A 15,669-nucleotide genomic window follows, 5' to 3' on the forward strand; every position below is an offset into this window, starting at 1 on the left:
GTTGGGCAATTACCAAATAAATACAACTAACCTGACATTTCTTGTAATGACTGCACTCCTTTTTGCTGTCTTTCTGAAATTTATTATTTCAATCAATCTTACACTAAAAGAAATAAATAAAAATGAAAAAAGACCATTTCCTACCCCTCAAAAAACCTGATCTCTGAAGTTTGACCATAAATATCACTCAAACTTGTCCTGAAGGAATTTTAGTATTTTTATGGGCACATTTAGCATTTGTTCATTATCACTGACCTCTAGTCAGCCATAAAGCTGTCGTGTCCTTATGTCTTCCTATAAATATATCTGCTGAAGACAAGATGTAAGTAGCTCCAAAAGAAGAAGCTTTCCAGGCAGATATCGGTGTTGTTCCTGAGAGCTGTCAATAACTCTCGAGCAGATCAAATGTAAGTCAAAATTTTGGAACACCAGAATCAATACAGTTCTCCCACAACACAAAGGAAACCTCAAGTACCTGGAGTTTATTGTAAAGAACTCCTCAAATTTCCCTATCTGCCTATCTGCCACCTTCAGCAATAATTAGATTCACATGTTTGTGTTGGAAGTGGAAATTATACCTTTGGCATTTTCTAAACCCAGATTAAATGCCATTGTTATCTTGAATCTCCATTTTTGTTTACATACACTGAGAAGTCAGAAGAGGTCAGAAGTTTGGAAGAACCTGAGAACAGCAATGCAAGCATACTTGTGTCCAAAAACCCTGTTTATTTCTTTTCTTTTTATTAAGTTTTTAATAGAAAAAAATAAAGAGGATTGCATTTCAAAACTAAAACAAATGCTCTCCTTCCAACTAACAAAACTGGAACTGCAATTGGAAAGCTATTTGAAACAGTAACATGAAAAGCTAGAGCTTGTACTGTATAGGCTACCTACATGGTCTGCTACACACAACTCTTGAGATAATGGGTGCTCTCTTGAAAGAGACTGCCTTGTAGCCTAAGTCATTTTGACAGTGATAAGCAACTCATCCAAGCTGTAATACTCAGTAAAATGTATCCACACATTGAAAAGAAAATAAAAATTGCAGTATGCACCTTGCTTTACATTTGTGCTAAAAAAAAAAAAAACACTTCAGACAGGCAATGGCCATCTCATGTTTGTTAAGACAATAAAAGTGTTCCGTTACTGCAAATTACTTGTCACACACAAGTCTGAGTCAGAGCTTCAAAAATGGGGGCAAAGAAGCTAGGGGCACCCAGTCACACTTGCATGTTTGAAGGACATTGATGACTTAAAGCCAAATAAAACATTTCTTCATGTTCACCATTTCAGATATCAATATGTATTAGGAAGCAACCCTCAGAATGCATGTAAAACAAAAACACAACAGTTGGAAACCACCAGCCACATAGGAAGTATATCTCATCTAGAACACCAATCCAGTCCAAGCAAAGCACTGTCAACTTAGTATAAATAAACAAGCTATCAAAAAAAATGCAAGTAGACATTCAAAGATGCTGAAGAAAGAAGCTTGTTATATATCACCTTAATTTAACACTTGCCTCTCAATTTTACATATTGTAATTCTGGGTTAACACAAAGGGCTAGATTGCTAGGTAAGGTCCAAGGCGTAGTGGTCCAAGCAACAAGAGAGACACCTGCATCTTCATCCAGTGGGAAACTCACAATCACTGAAGGGTCTTGAACATCCTTAACGGGCAAGATAAAGTGAAAAGGAGAAAGAACAAACCTTTACTACATGCGTTAAGTGAAAAAATACAAATCTAATTAATAGTTATTATTGGTGCTGTCCACTGCCTTGCAACTTGCCTATTACATCTCTGTAGTGGCAGAATGTGAAGAATGTGAAGAGGCAGCATAAAGTTTGAAAAGAACACAAGTCGCAGCATCCCATCATCACACCAGCATATACTATCAGTCTGACAATGCCACACTGTTCAACACTGGGGTTGGCAGTGAAATTTGGAGAATTAGCTGCCAAAACACAAGAGAGCTGAATGCCAGTTCCCTCAGGTACCTCCTTCCTAATCCCTTTTATCTAGTCTGTAATTAATCTCAACTGTCAAGGCTATCAGCAGCTACAGCTACAACAACCTTTTTCCCCTTTTATTCCTCTAGAGTCAGAGAACAGGAAGAACAGATGTCGCTTGAGAAGATTCAATATCTTATTAAGAAACCATCATTAGGAAGGAAAAATAAAACTTTAGGTTACCTAAAGAAAAACAAAAGGGTACATCAATACCTAAGAATAAAAGTCCCAAGGAAGAAACAATCTTTGTCACCTGCACTATGAAACAGCCTCCAAAGGACTCAAAAGAGCCCCCTGAAAACAGCCTTTTCTTTCAGGTAATTACAATCTTATTTGCTCACTTCATATTTCATTTATTTGAAAAAACAAATTAAACTTCGCACACATTAAACATTCACTATTAATTTTAAGCGCCAAATAAAAAAAAAAATAGATGTCTCATGCACAGGCCCTAATGATACAAATAGGTCCTACCCCCTCATCATTTCTAATGCAAGGCACTCTGGGTCCCATCCAGCATCATGGAACAGTTAATTGCTCCACAGGACAGACAGCTATTTATGTCTGAGCTGAGGGCTGTTCCAGAGGGAATTTTCTGTGAACATCTGGTGCAGTCAACAGTAAAACATAAATATTACATAACTCTTGAACTGCACTCAATACCAAGCAAAGATTGAGCTATCACTGCAGCTCTGTCTCTTAACAATTGAGAAACAAGACTGTAGGTTATTCATTCGGCTTTCTGAAGCACTAAGTTAACCAGGTAGAGAAAAAAATCATTATCATGGCCTTTATAATAATAATAATGAAGCTTTCAAACAATGCTCACAAAATTAAACCTGCTTTAAGTCACAGAAAAATTCTTCAGCTTTTACATAATACCAGATACTGACATCATTTACTCAAGCCTACACTAGACATTTCATTTCTAAACATACTTCCTGTGTCCTATTTCTCACAGGATCAATAAAGAGAATCTAAAGTCTGCTTTCCACATCAAGGAAGATAACAGCTGCCTTATTCCCAGAAATGACAGATCTTGCTAAGAATAAATCTTACCAGCTCACAGACTCTCAACACTCTTATCTCCAAAATACCACCTCAAACAAAGATTCTTTTTGCATGCAGCAGCACAGCAGCTAACACAAGCCTACACTGTACTGGTTATACAGCAAGAAACAGCATCTAAGTATTTTGTTAAAATTTTGAGGAGAAGAGATCTTTGTTCCATGTAAAGTGGACCCACAAAAACACTTCTTGTTCTAAAGAAAGCTCATTAATCTGAGCCTATATGAAATGCCAGTTGCTTTGCTTGTACTTATTAAGTTCAGCTTGTACTTATTACTTCAACTTTCACAAACAGAAATATCAAGATCTTTGCAGATCCCACTATTCCAGTCCTCTACTCTTCAGCATGGTCAACTGAAACTCTGAAATATAAAAGCATTAGTATTTGTGGGCTGCATTATACAAGTGCATTTAAGCAGTTGTTTCAAAAACACTATTTCTGGCCAGCAGATTGGCCTTTATTAGGCAAGAAGTAAAAGAGACCAGATGTACAATTTGTGCTAGCATTCTGCTGTAACAGCGTAAGTGAAAGATTTATGCTATAAGGATATGGAGGCCTGGGTGGGGATTGGAAAGGATACAAAACCTCTAAATTTGAAAGATTAGGACATAACCACTGCCCTCATGTATGCAATCATGAATTTGTTCCAAGTAAAGGATGCATCCAGTAATTTGCTTTAAGAGACTGCCACATAATGTTTCATATACTTTTCTTTGTACTGGAGTTTATCATCCTAAATTAAAGATTGCTACATGCTGTAACCAAACATGATCTTCGATGATTCTTACTAATACACTGACAAAAGATTTCACCTTCACCAGTGACCCTCCTCTTTCCAGATCTGCACAACCAGGGACAGCTACAGCACTCCTCTTAGTATTTACAAGAGAAGTATTTACTCATCTTGAGAGTCAGAAGAGGAATTAAAATTAATTTAGCAGACTAAAGCGAAGTATACAACTCACATAAGCATTAACTAAGAACAAGGAAGAAGGCAGAGATCAAATATTCCAAACAAACACATCTAATCGCAATAAAACTCTGTAGAAAGTGAGGTAAATAGGCTATCAACTTGGAGTGCAATAACATGCTAATACATCAAGCAAAAAAAAAAAAGAACCATCAAAGCCTCCCAAATCTAAGTTGAAGACAGTAGAGACCTGACTGCAACATGAACATACATATATACTGACTTACCTTGTAATTCTGATGGGACTCAAAGTTTGACAGTGGGGTATTGCAAGCAGTTGAAAAAGGCATGACTTTAACACCTCTATATACCAGTCCTTTGTCATAGAGCTGCTTGAAAACCCACCTGGAAGTAAACACAGAACACAGAATAATAGTTTGTATTTCATGTTTAATAGAACAGCAAAGCATGGAGTGATGTGCTGAAAGGCATATTGCTAAGCAATGAATCATCAACTAAAGACGATGTTTCTGCATCTGAAGAAAAGAGAAAAATTGATTGTGTCTATGTTCCTGGTTAATTTTTAGTTTTAGCTGATTCTAACAGTTTGGGTTTCTGCACACTGATTGCACAGCACAGAGCAATATTCAGACAGAACACAAATCAGTAGTGCTGAATAATCTTTCTTAAATCTCCTGGATAAAAAGATGATCTGAAATTTCAGTGATTAACAAGGCTGAAATCAGACAGCTTAAATACACAAGTAGTGACATGGTTGCTCACTTATAACACCTGAAACACCAGCTCCAGCAGACAACGCAAGAAAAAAAAAAGTACTAGAGATACCTGTATCCCATTCTGAGTAAATCCTAACAATGTGCAGAGTATTTTTCAGAAGAGAACACAGCTCAGCAAGCAAAGTAACGAGACCAGCTTTACGGTGCCATAAGTTACATTAATATCCTCTTTCATAAACTCACTTCTCCTCAGACTTTATTCCAGACTGAGATCAGTTTCACTTGAAGCTTCAACTCTTTGTATACAGTTTTCAACTTGGCCTGAAGCATATTTGGATGTCTTCTTAAAATAGTCAAAATATCCATCATACCATAATACGAAATACAAGTCCATGCTCAAGATGAACAGTAGCTGAAAGAGCAATGTACTTTACACAGCAGCTGATCAGGTGTCTGTGTGATGGACAAAACCCTGTGGTTTTCTGTATCTAAATATCACCAGATTCACAGGATTGTCCAAATTCACCAGGTCTCACTGATGTGCACATTCAGAGGTACAACCTGCAGGTCAGCTACCTTAGGAGTAAGGCAGGAGAGGGTAACCCTCAAATAATCACTATAAATTCAAGACCTGCATTTCTTCAGTCAAATTCTTGTGAATTGTTGGAGGCGACCAAAGACTGATGACTTGAAAAGCTCTTTTACTTGAACTATGTTTTCAAAGCCTCTTGATCACTTTTTTGTGTTCCTTGCCAGATCAACAGCCCACTGCTCAGCAACCAACCCCAGCTGACAAGCAGCATTTTTTCCCCTGCAGGCTGTCACTTTGTGCTTGAGAATCCAAGCCTCCACTAATAAGTGTCATCTTCTAAGTTTGATTGTAAAAATCTTAGACAGACAAAATGAAAGCAAACTACTGTAGCTAGAAATCAGTGCAGTATCAAAGAATATCAAAAGACATGCATCAGCCTGTTGTCATGGAAAACATGACAGATTCACATAAAGACACGTGCAATCCAATCAGACTTATCCACAGGACTCTACTGAAAGAGAAATGTTTCCTCTGAGTGGTCACTAATGCAAGAAATTACATAATCCAATCCGTAAGACTTTTAAAATCTAAGAAACCCTCAGCAGCATCAAGTTCTGCCACGGAAGAATCAAAACCAGAGCTGTGAACTCCAAAGGTGACTGACCTTCCACTCACACTTTGAAAGTAACCGTGCCAAAGTAACAAATGTCATCCACAGGCAAGCTGTGGCTGCCTGTATCCCTAACCCAAATTCAAAGCATATCAGTGAGTGCATCTATTTTACAGCTGAGATTGTACCAATTTATATTTAAGCATTTTGAACAAAATACAGATCAGTGAATATAGTTTCATCTATTTTATGTGTATAGATTTCAGGTGGTTAATTGGAAAAGTTCTCATGCAAGTTTAAAAAAAATTAAATGTAGGATTATCATCTCAGAGGATAATTAATGCACACTGTGACAAGTGATAACATTTACACTGAAGGTGTTCTACTTGCTTTCCAAAATTAACTAAAAAAAATCCACAGAAAAGAGCTTCATTTTTTAAAGAACACTGCCTACTAACCGCATAGACAAAAACTACTTAGTAAAACACTGAATATTCAATTCAGCTGTAAATATAACCATAGACTTCAGCACACGTGAACACTAGATGGAGCTGCCAAGTGAAAAACACTAGCCAGCACCTCCCTCTTGTGGCAGCTCTCCCTTCCTGCAATCCAAGTGTGCCCCAATTTTCCAAAGCTGGATAATAACGACGAGCACTCAAAAGGATCATTCCTCAAACATGACATATCGACCACACACAGGTAGTTCACTGTACAATCACTCCTTCCAGACAACTAATCCAAAGTATTCAATTACAAAGTCAATACAGTTGCTTGATGCAATAGCCCTCATTATCACTATGATAACAGCACTCACCCTCACTGTGAAGTTCTACGGCCACAAACTGAAGCAGAGGAAGTTCTGCACAAATGTGCCTAAGAAAATCAAATGCTCTTCCTTAATTTTGTCACACTTCTCTTCAAACAGTGAGTGCAAATTTAATTGCACCCTCCTGGCTGTGGGACACTTGCATCCTCTTACAGGAAAAAAAAAACAAGGTCTGGGAAAGGTGAACTCCTCTGGCCTGTTCAGACATTTGTAAACACAGATCCCACTCTCAAAAGGTGAAAGAAACTAACTTCTCAAAGGCATGGCACCAACTGAAAACACCCATTTCCTGTTCCTTCAGTATCATGAGAGTATGACAACTGGTTCAGCCAGGTTAGTATCCAAGACTGCCACTCTCTCTCATCATAGAGAAAACTTCCAAGAAGACAGAGAGAACTTTTTTTACAATATTAGTTAATCCAAGTCACACATACAGCAGATGAACATCACAAAGGGAGTTCTGGCTTCCAAAAGTTACTGCATTGGTCAATGTGATACTCCAACTACCCTTGGCATCCCACATGGAAACCCATATCCCCATCCTCCAACAGATGGGAAAGTTGCCCTCTTCACACATGTACATCCGCTTAATGTCAAAGAGAAAGATGTGATCTTACAGCTTCTCAAGTTCTCCATACCATTTCCTGTGGGTTATCACATGATTTCAAGTGACCAAGAGGTTCTGTCTGCAGTGACTAAGTATTTAATGGGGTTTTAAGCATTCAAAGTCTCTCCGCTTACCAGAAACTGAAAGCATTCATTAGAAATACCAGAAAATGATTTTCAAATTTGAAATGCCCATTTTTGGTATTTATATTGTTTGTTTGAAGAACCAAAAACAGAACTCAATTACTGACGAAATTAAAAACAAAGTACTCAAACACTGGACAAAAAGACAAGCATAAGAGGAACCTAAGCCAAATACAAAACACAGAAAACTTGTCTTTAAATATTATCTTTATGAAACACCTTCAAAAGAAAATAAAAGCATATGTCCAGGCAACAGGGAATCAGAAAACCTGATGTTTTCTGTATGTATGTCTCACTCCGAGGGTCATCTGTAAAATCTCAACAGAGCTCAGTCTACTCCAGTTCTATTCTCCAAGTTGAGAACTACCAACAGTGAGGGCATTTCCTGCTGTAATCTTCACATCAGTGTGCTGAAGGGCTCCCAGTCAAATCAAATTCAAAATGTTCTTGTAGCAAAATAGACATGTGCAAAACTGATGCTAGACTTACCCAACAATCAACTTAATCAAAAATTCAGTCAATTACTCCTTTAAAATACCGGTAAAGGGGATGAAACCAAGACTAGCATAGTGAAAAGAAAACCACCACCAGAGGCCTAGAGTGCTAAACACATGATGAAAAAATGGCTACAAAAAAAAAAAAAGAATCCTTTCTTCTGAACACTATCCCTCTAATGAACCACTGAAGAGCCAGGGAATACACAAAATACAGTACTGACTCCTAAGAGAAAGCAGAGATCTGCTGTTTTGAAGACATCCTGCTCTAGTGTTGGATTAACTCTACATGCAGAAAAAAAGTAGTTAGAAAAAACAAGGACATAATCCAGTTACTGTGATCTTTACAACAAGGGCAGCTGAACACTGACAATAAGTAACAGAACTCTACAGTACCAAAAAAAAAAAAAAAAAAAAGCAAGACCACATCCAAGAAGCAGTGGTAGAACAGCCTGGAAAACCAAGGCAAACGTTCCAGTTCCAGAAAGCTACTCACAAGCTCCAAAGCTGCACCCCAGAAGCAGGGCAGTGGCACCCCAAGCCTGACACTATTACAGAAGAGAGGAGGATGGGGTTACAAGGCTGAAGGACATTTCTGTTAAGGAAGGAAGCAGAGGTCTTCTCTAAATAACGACCCCAAAAGGAAAACTGAAACCACAGCAGAGACAGTTTAGAAGAGGGGCAGGGGACAGAAATGGACCAAAATCCTCACGCTGTATTTTCACAGTAAGTAGCACAGGCATTATCACGTAAAGTTCTCATTTTCTGCCATAACTAAGAACACCCTTCCCCTCTCTTCTCCCCCAGCACCTAATGATACCACAACAGATTAGAAGAACAACTTCCTAGAGCACAGAAGCAGCTAGAGAAGGTTCCTGACACCAATTTTACACAAGGATTGTGCAACTTTGCGCTGCACAAGCAAAAAAAGCTCTTAATCATTATAAAAACTGAATTACGTTCAAACTGCAACTGGCAATTTTAGCCACCAGATGGCAATACAAAGCTGTTCAACTAATTCCATGAGCACAGGGGAAAAAAAACATTCCAAACCAACAGACTCAGAAACAAACCTCAGCTCTGACCTCAGAGCAAACAACTTCCTTGAGACAAGTGAAAGCCTTCCTTTCTAAGAAGGAAAAAAAGTAAAAATAAATAAATAAATAAATACCACCATCAAAAATGGCTTGGGATGTTGAAAGAGACCCTGGAACCAATACAAGTCAAGCTTGTTTTAAAATGGTCCTTGGAAGAAACTAGTTAAACAGGATTACAGTGCCACTAGGTAATTTTACATGAAGACAGGTTTACAGGTTTCTTGACAGTTTCTCTTTTATCATTAAGCATGGTTTCTTTGACTGAATTAGTTATATATCAGCTTCTTTCTCACTGCCCATCCTTTCACTATTCATCATGAACTCACTAGCATCAATGGCTCCAAGAGACATCTGGATGTTTTGTAAGCCTTTTATCATACCTGGATGTACTACTTAATTACATATGAAACCACACAGCTATATAATTAAAGGTTATCAGTAAAACTAACATTAAAGAATATCAGTAACACTTCACTATGCATCTAGTTGGCTTTTCAATGGATTTTAGTCAGCACATACTCTGCCAAACCCTTCACTGTAGTTCACTTTGTAATTCTAACAATGTGAAGAACCCAGCACTGCCAGTTCCCCAGGTATTAACTCCATTTGATTTACCTTAACCTTTTTAAGGCTTCAAATTCACATAGCATGTACTCAATGAATACGAGTTACTTACCACACAGACTCCATGAATTCAGGATAAAGTGTTTTATAGTCATTTTCAAAATCAATCCAGCGTCCCAATCTGGTAACATTGAACTGTTGAGAAAACACAGGAACACAGATGAGAAGACATCTTCACATTAAGGATGACAGTACATTCCTAATACTCCATAAAACAGCCTGATTTTAGAAGTGCAGTGCTGTCCCCCATCAGTGAAACACATCTATGTAATGTTTAAGTCTGACACAATTCAAAATACTGTATTTCAAGAAAGAAATGAGCAAAGAATGAAGCCACTGACATAATTGTTTAGAACCAAGACCACAAACAGTCCATCATGACACAGCAGTTAAGAAATATTTTCAAGCTTCAGCTGAGGTTCAAATGCCTGAAAATGGCTTTTGATTAGTCACGTTCTCTATTTCTGCTTCCAGACAGTCCAGTCCAGAATGCAGTCTATCAGCTTGCAGCTGTAACAAGTCATGATGTAATCTGGAGAAAAAGAAATAGTGAAAATAATAGATATGTCACAAGGACTTAAAATTTATTTAGGGCCAACTGCCTCCCTTGACTTGCCAGAGATATGACAGGGTCACCAAAGAAAATACTGACAGGCAGCAGTCTCTGCCTCAGGACAGATTATTCTGTGCCAGTGGATGTGGCTTCATGAAATCTCAATTAAGAAACATACTCTGGGATTCACATGGAACCGCATTACTCTCCTGCTAATTCCACAACTTACCAACTGTCAGCTCTACAAATAACAGAGCCCAGAGACACCTATCACAACACAGCCACACCCTGGCCACACTGAATGTCAAGCTAGTAGGTGAAAAAAAAAATCCAATGAATTCTCTCATTGCTGTATTTTCTCAGAACGCTTGAGCCCCTTGAGACCCTGCAATACAGCCTTTTTTTCCCCAACCCCTAAGACACTTTGACACTCAACTATTAAGGTACAAATTCTGGGACTGATCAGTGTAAGAATTCAAGAAGTATTAAATTCGGTGTCAGCAATGAAGGACCTCATGCATTCAGGCAATTCTTCCCTTTTCCCTTTCCCCTCCCCTGCTCCCCCCCCAGTACCATTCAAAAAATTTTTAGCTACTGAAGACAGAAAATGAAATATATCTCCAAGATATATTTTGGGAATCCCTCTCCTGACACTGTCACAAAACAACTGAATTTATTTCCAGCCAATCACAAAGATTTAAACTAATTATTGTCATTAATTGTCTGAAATACACGTATGTTCACTCCCACATACAAACAAATAATAAGCAATAAAAACAAATACAAAAATCTACCTACCACCTAGAAGACTATATGTTCAGACTAAATACCACCTGCTGAAAGCACAATGCTTAAACAGATGCATTTAAAACAGACATGGAGAAAAAGCATCAACTGGAGTCAACGTTTTGCAAAGTTATTTAAAAATGCAACCAAGAATCACTGACACTTTTGAAATATGGAATTTGAGCACAGATAAACAACTGCTGGAACTGAAACAGGCTGCACTGTTGATTCCACATCGTGACTCCAGAAACACAGCACAGAAATACCTGCTTTAAGTCAGCTCTCCCTCTGCTGTGCTTCCTCATCCCATACAATGGCAACAAAAAAGAGGTCCAGTAAACACACAAGCTATTAACGAACACAGAACAGACTGCACACTGAGCCTTCACTTACCTCCCATTCCTTTGAGTATCTCATCACAATTCCTCTGCACTGGTTGTTGTATTCTGCAATCCCCATCTTCGCCACATCCTCTGGCCCTTTAATGCCTAAAGTCTTGTCAATCTCATATTCCTGGAAACATTGAAAACAACCAAAACAAAAATTATACCAAAGCTTTCAGAATTTGCCTGAACAGCTTCTTTGCATTCCGTGCATTACAATGGAACTGAAGGGCCTGTCTTAGCCTCCTGAGTTTTCCTGAGTATTGCAGTTGAAAAATGTTTTGAAGGATAACCCAGCCGTGATTGTCTCTTTATTATCTTAAAGAAAAAGAAGTTCTCTGGAACAGATACCAGAATTACATGGTTATGGTAATGAGTGCCTGGAAAAAGAAGGCTGACAGATCAACAGGAAGTACCAGAAACCTCTACATAAACAAAGGCTAGAGCAACACACTAGCCAATGAGCTCACATTTCTCCTTTCACAACAAAGTCAGCACAAAAGCAACGTGACCAATGAGCTGGTCATATGGGGAAGACAAACCAATAGAAATATCTGTATGTAGATTTATTGCACATACCACAGGTAAGCCATGGCAATCCCATCCAAATCTTCTGTCAACATGAAAACCACTCTGATGAGCAAATCTGGTTACTATGTCTTTAATGGTTCCTGCAAGAATATGGCCATAGTGTGGAAGCCCAGTAGCAAATGGAGGGCCATCATAGAAGTTAAACCTACAATACAAAACAACATTATTAATTAAATCAAAAGTTGAGTATCAAATCTGCAGAGAGGATAACTACATCTTTGTCCCAATGCTCCTTTAATAAGAAGTAACACAACTTAATAACACAACACCAATTTCTTGATCTCCTATCAGTCAGCACAGTCATTCCATTCCTGATTGCCAGTCCCACCAAGATTATTACTGAACATACCAGAATGCTGCTCCATAGCTGGCAGATGTAGTTAGGAACTGTCCTTTCTTACATGTGGATTTGTTTTATAAATCCACCAAGCAGGAAGCTGTAATTTTATTACTACTGCCTGCACAGTGCTAACTCTCCATAAACTGAAGCACACATGGTAACTGGCAGTGTTAGCCACAACTGCTATCTCCTCAGGGACTGGCTTTGTTAACAGAACTGAGGCCAAAGAACAGTAAATCCAGCTAAGCCAACCTTGCATTGTCACACATAGCACTCCAGCTTTTAGTTGATTCTTACCTAGGTCTGTTCTTTGACTGCTTTAGGCATTCTTGGAAACAATTAAGCTTCTTCCAGAGTTCCAGTATCTTCTCTTCCTCATTTGGAAAATTTATGTTTTCTGGAACTTGTTGAACCATTCTTTCTCAGCAAGGACCAAACAAAGAAAACATGCATTTAACAGGAGCAAAAGGAAAATAGTGACTTAACAAAAACAACTGATTCATTAACAAATTCATATGAATGAACCATACCATAGTGCTTCCAAAGAGCTTGTTTCAGCATCAACATGTAAGTAAACACAATATTCTTAAAACACCTTTAAAATTCTGATAAGTTAACACTACAGTTCTGTAACAGGAAAAACATTCACTATTCACTCATAGCGACTTGTTACTTTTTGGTTGTGACAGCAAAAATCAGTAAAATGGACCATAACTATTCCTACTACCTACTCCTTCAAGGCTTAAAAACATGATTTTTTCCATGTAGAATAACTAAAACCAGGTTAGAGTTCAGACAGAGTAAATAAAACATGCTGTAACAGAAGATTGGGAGAAGAAGAAATTGAACAGATAAAGACAAACCTGGAGGACTTCAGCTGGGCTCTATCTTCAGAAGTACTTATGGAGAACAGGCTTTCCCCCTCTTTCATGCTACAGTTATAGCAGAACTCGTTAATTCTTACTGGCTACTTCCTGACAGTCTTTTATTTGGCTGCTTCTGAAAGGGCGAACAGAACCCTTTCAATTCTACCTAAGTTGACAAAAATCACTACAAGCAAAATTACACAAATGCTTTTTTCACCAATCTAGTGCTATAACACAATGGGAAGCACAGCAATGATATCAGAGTAGCAAAGTCCTAGGCTACAGCAAGCAAGGACAAGCCCAAGGGCAGGAGCCATGAACACAGAAACAAAGGAAGAAACTCTGATTACACCCAACAGGTCTCAGGGATCAGGTACACAGGGATCTCCAGTGAGATACCCTTGCCTCCACTGCCAACCCTTAAATAAGGTCTGGGAAGGGGTAGATCCTGGTTCCAGCCCTTCAATTATTCAAGAGCATCGATACACCTGTACTCCCCTGGGTTGGCCCTGCCTTCCCACCAGGTGCTCCATCACTGCTTCAAGCTGTGTCTTAGCATTTCTGCTATAGCAACATAGAGAACTTTCAGCATCATTAGAAACAGACATGTCTGGTCTTCTGTACCTGATGCAAGATTCAGAGCATCAGAGATGATGGAGATGATAAAACAATTCATTCTTATAGTTAATTTCCTAGAAATCAACTTACTTGAGTAACACCTAAAATAGTGATGGTTTTTACAAAGGTTTTGACAGCATGCTCAGCTAATATGAAAAGTTAAATTCATATTTAGGGTTGGGTCTGTAACTGCAACCGGGCTATGGAAGCTGCTCACGTATCACAGACTCCATGCGTAAATCACAGTATCACTTTCGGGCCATTTCTACCAACTGAAGCACTGCATGCACAAACCAGTGTCCAGTAACCACAGGCCACAAATTCATACTCTTTCCAATAGTAAGTACAAGGAAAGTCCATTATTCAGAACTGGAGCTAAAAAACAATTACTGGTGGTAGTTACTATACAAAAGTTAGTCACTGCCAGTTTTTTCCAGATAAAGAACAGAATTCTAAAAAGATAAATCTGATTTAAAACCCAAGCACATCTCAGCCAGCTGACCAAAAAGTTAAATCTGTGTACAGCAAAAACAGAACAAGTTTAACACACTGATGCACGATAATTCAACATACTCAAAGAAAAAAAGAAAGAATTCACAACTATAAACAATGTAAGTATTTTAAAAACAAGAAAAATCAAATGAATCTCATCACTTTGAATACAGACTGAGGGAAAACATCACAACTAACATCACTAAAATGATTATACAAACATATCTAATGATAGTGTGGTTTGGGGTGGGAAGGAACTTTCAAGCCCATTAGGGTTGCTCAGAGCCCCCTCCAACCTGATCATGAATACCTCCAGGATTGGGGCACCCACAGCCCTCCTGGCAGCACACCAGCACCTCACCACCCTCTGAGTAAATAACTTCTACCTAAGGCCTCATCTACATCTATCCTTTTCGATTAAAGCCATCCCTCCTTATCCTATGCCTGCATTCCCTGACAAAGAGTCCCTTCCCCACATTTCCTGCAGGTCCCCTCCAGGTACTGAAATGTTGCCTGTCCTCATAGGAGAGCTGCTCAATAATAGAGCACTTTCATGCAAGACATCAAATTTACAAACAGATTATGAAAACAGCTCTTGTTTCTCTGCCCATTTTCATCTGACAAAAAAAAAAGGAATGATAGTTTAAGACAGTACACCAAGGAATGTTTTATTCTTCCTAAAAGGACACTTACTTTTTCTAAAAGATAGTAACATTCAGCAGTAAAGGCATCAAAGTCTGCAGATTGTTCTACAGAAGTCTCAAACTTACGCTGAGGAGCTTATCTAGAATAAAAGAATACACAAGCATTAAAACCATGTAAGTCAGTTAGAACGGCTCTTCTTTAATATTAACATAAAAAAATTATTCAACAAAAAAAATCAGCAAAAATCTTACTATGAATGAACAAAGATTTCAGAAATGCACTTGACAACACAGCACATATTACTAACAATTAACACAAAGTGGATTTCAAGATCATTACTCACTTTTGACAGAAAAATTGAAAATAACTCATGAATAAAAAGCACACTAAGTGGTACCTTCACAAGCAGTAAAGTCTAACAAATGTACCACATTCTACAATAGAGGTCTCCCAGCCTCAAAGGGTTTATGTTTATCCTCTTATCCTTGTTCCAACCATAGTGCCCAACAAGCTATTCCACAAGACCTATGTCTGACCTTCCTTCCTTCTGCACACTAGAAGAAGCCTCCTTTCATCTACACACCCCCTCCCACTGTTAATAAAGCATCACTTTATACTCACATAGAACAGACTCTCAGACTTCTGCCTTTTAATGCAGTGAGATTTGAAGTAGGGCAATTTCTGGGGTAAAAATCATCTAAATTATCACCTGATTATCAAGAGCATCCACTT

At 38.3% G+C, this 15,669-nt stretch overlaps 1 protein-coding gene and 1 non-coding gene across 2 annotated transcripts in view; both read right to left on the bottom strand.

The window, feature by feature from the left end:
* IARS1 (isoleucyl-tRNA synthetase 1) overlaps positions 1 to 15,072 on the bottom strand; it is an 86,804-nt gene extending 71,732 nt beyond the window's left edge. Inside the window, exons 1-7 of the mRNA XM_065749830.1 lie at positions 14,986 to 15,072; positions 12,614 to 12,733; positions 11,965 to 12,121; positions 11,396 to 11,515; positions 9,716 to 9,798; positions 4,278 to 4,395; positions 1,524 to 1,671 (exon numbers count right to left, since the gene is read on the bottom strand). Of these exons, the coding sequence (XP_065605902.1) occupies positions 1,524 to 1,671; positions 4,278 to 4,395; positions 9,716 to 9,798; positions 11,396 to 11,515; positions 11,965 to 12,121; positions 12,614 to 12,732 (745 nt within the window). The 5' untranslated portion in view covers position 12,733; positions 14,986 to 15,072. The remainder of the gene's footprint in view (positions 1 to 1,523; positions 1,672 to 4,277; positions 4,396 to 9,715; positions 9,799 to 11,395; positions 11,516 to 11,964; positions 12,122 to 12,613; positions 12,734 to 14,985) is intronic.
* On the bottom strand, positions 13,982 to 14,116 carry LOC136057262 (small nucleolar RNA SNORA84). The gene has a single exon (XR_010623008.1). It is a non-coding gene; the product is annotated as a small nucleolar RNA SNORA84 (small nucleolar RNA).
* Positions 15,073 to 15,669: the final 597 nt, after the last annotated feature.

This window comes from Cyrtonyx montezumae, unplaced genomic scaffold, assembly GCF_038088225.1.
Source record: "Cyrtonyx montezumae isolate F1298 unplaced genomic scaffold, pur_monq_1.0 scaffold_6, whole genome shotgun sequence".
NCBI classification, from domain to species: Eukaryota; Metazoa; Chordata; class Aves; order Galliformes; family Odontophoridae; genus Cyrtonyx; species Cyrtonyx montezumae.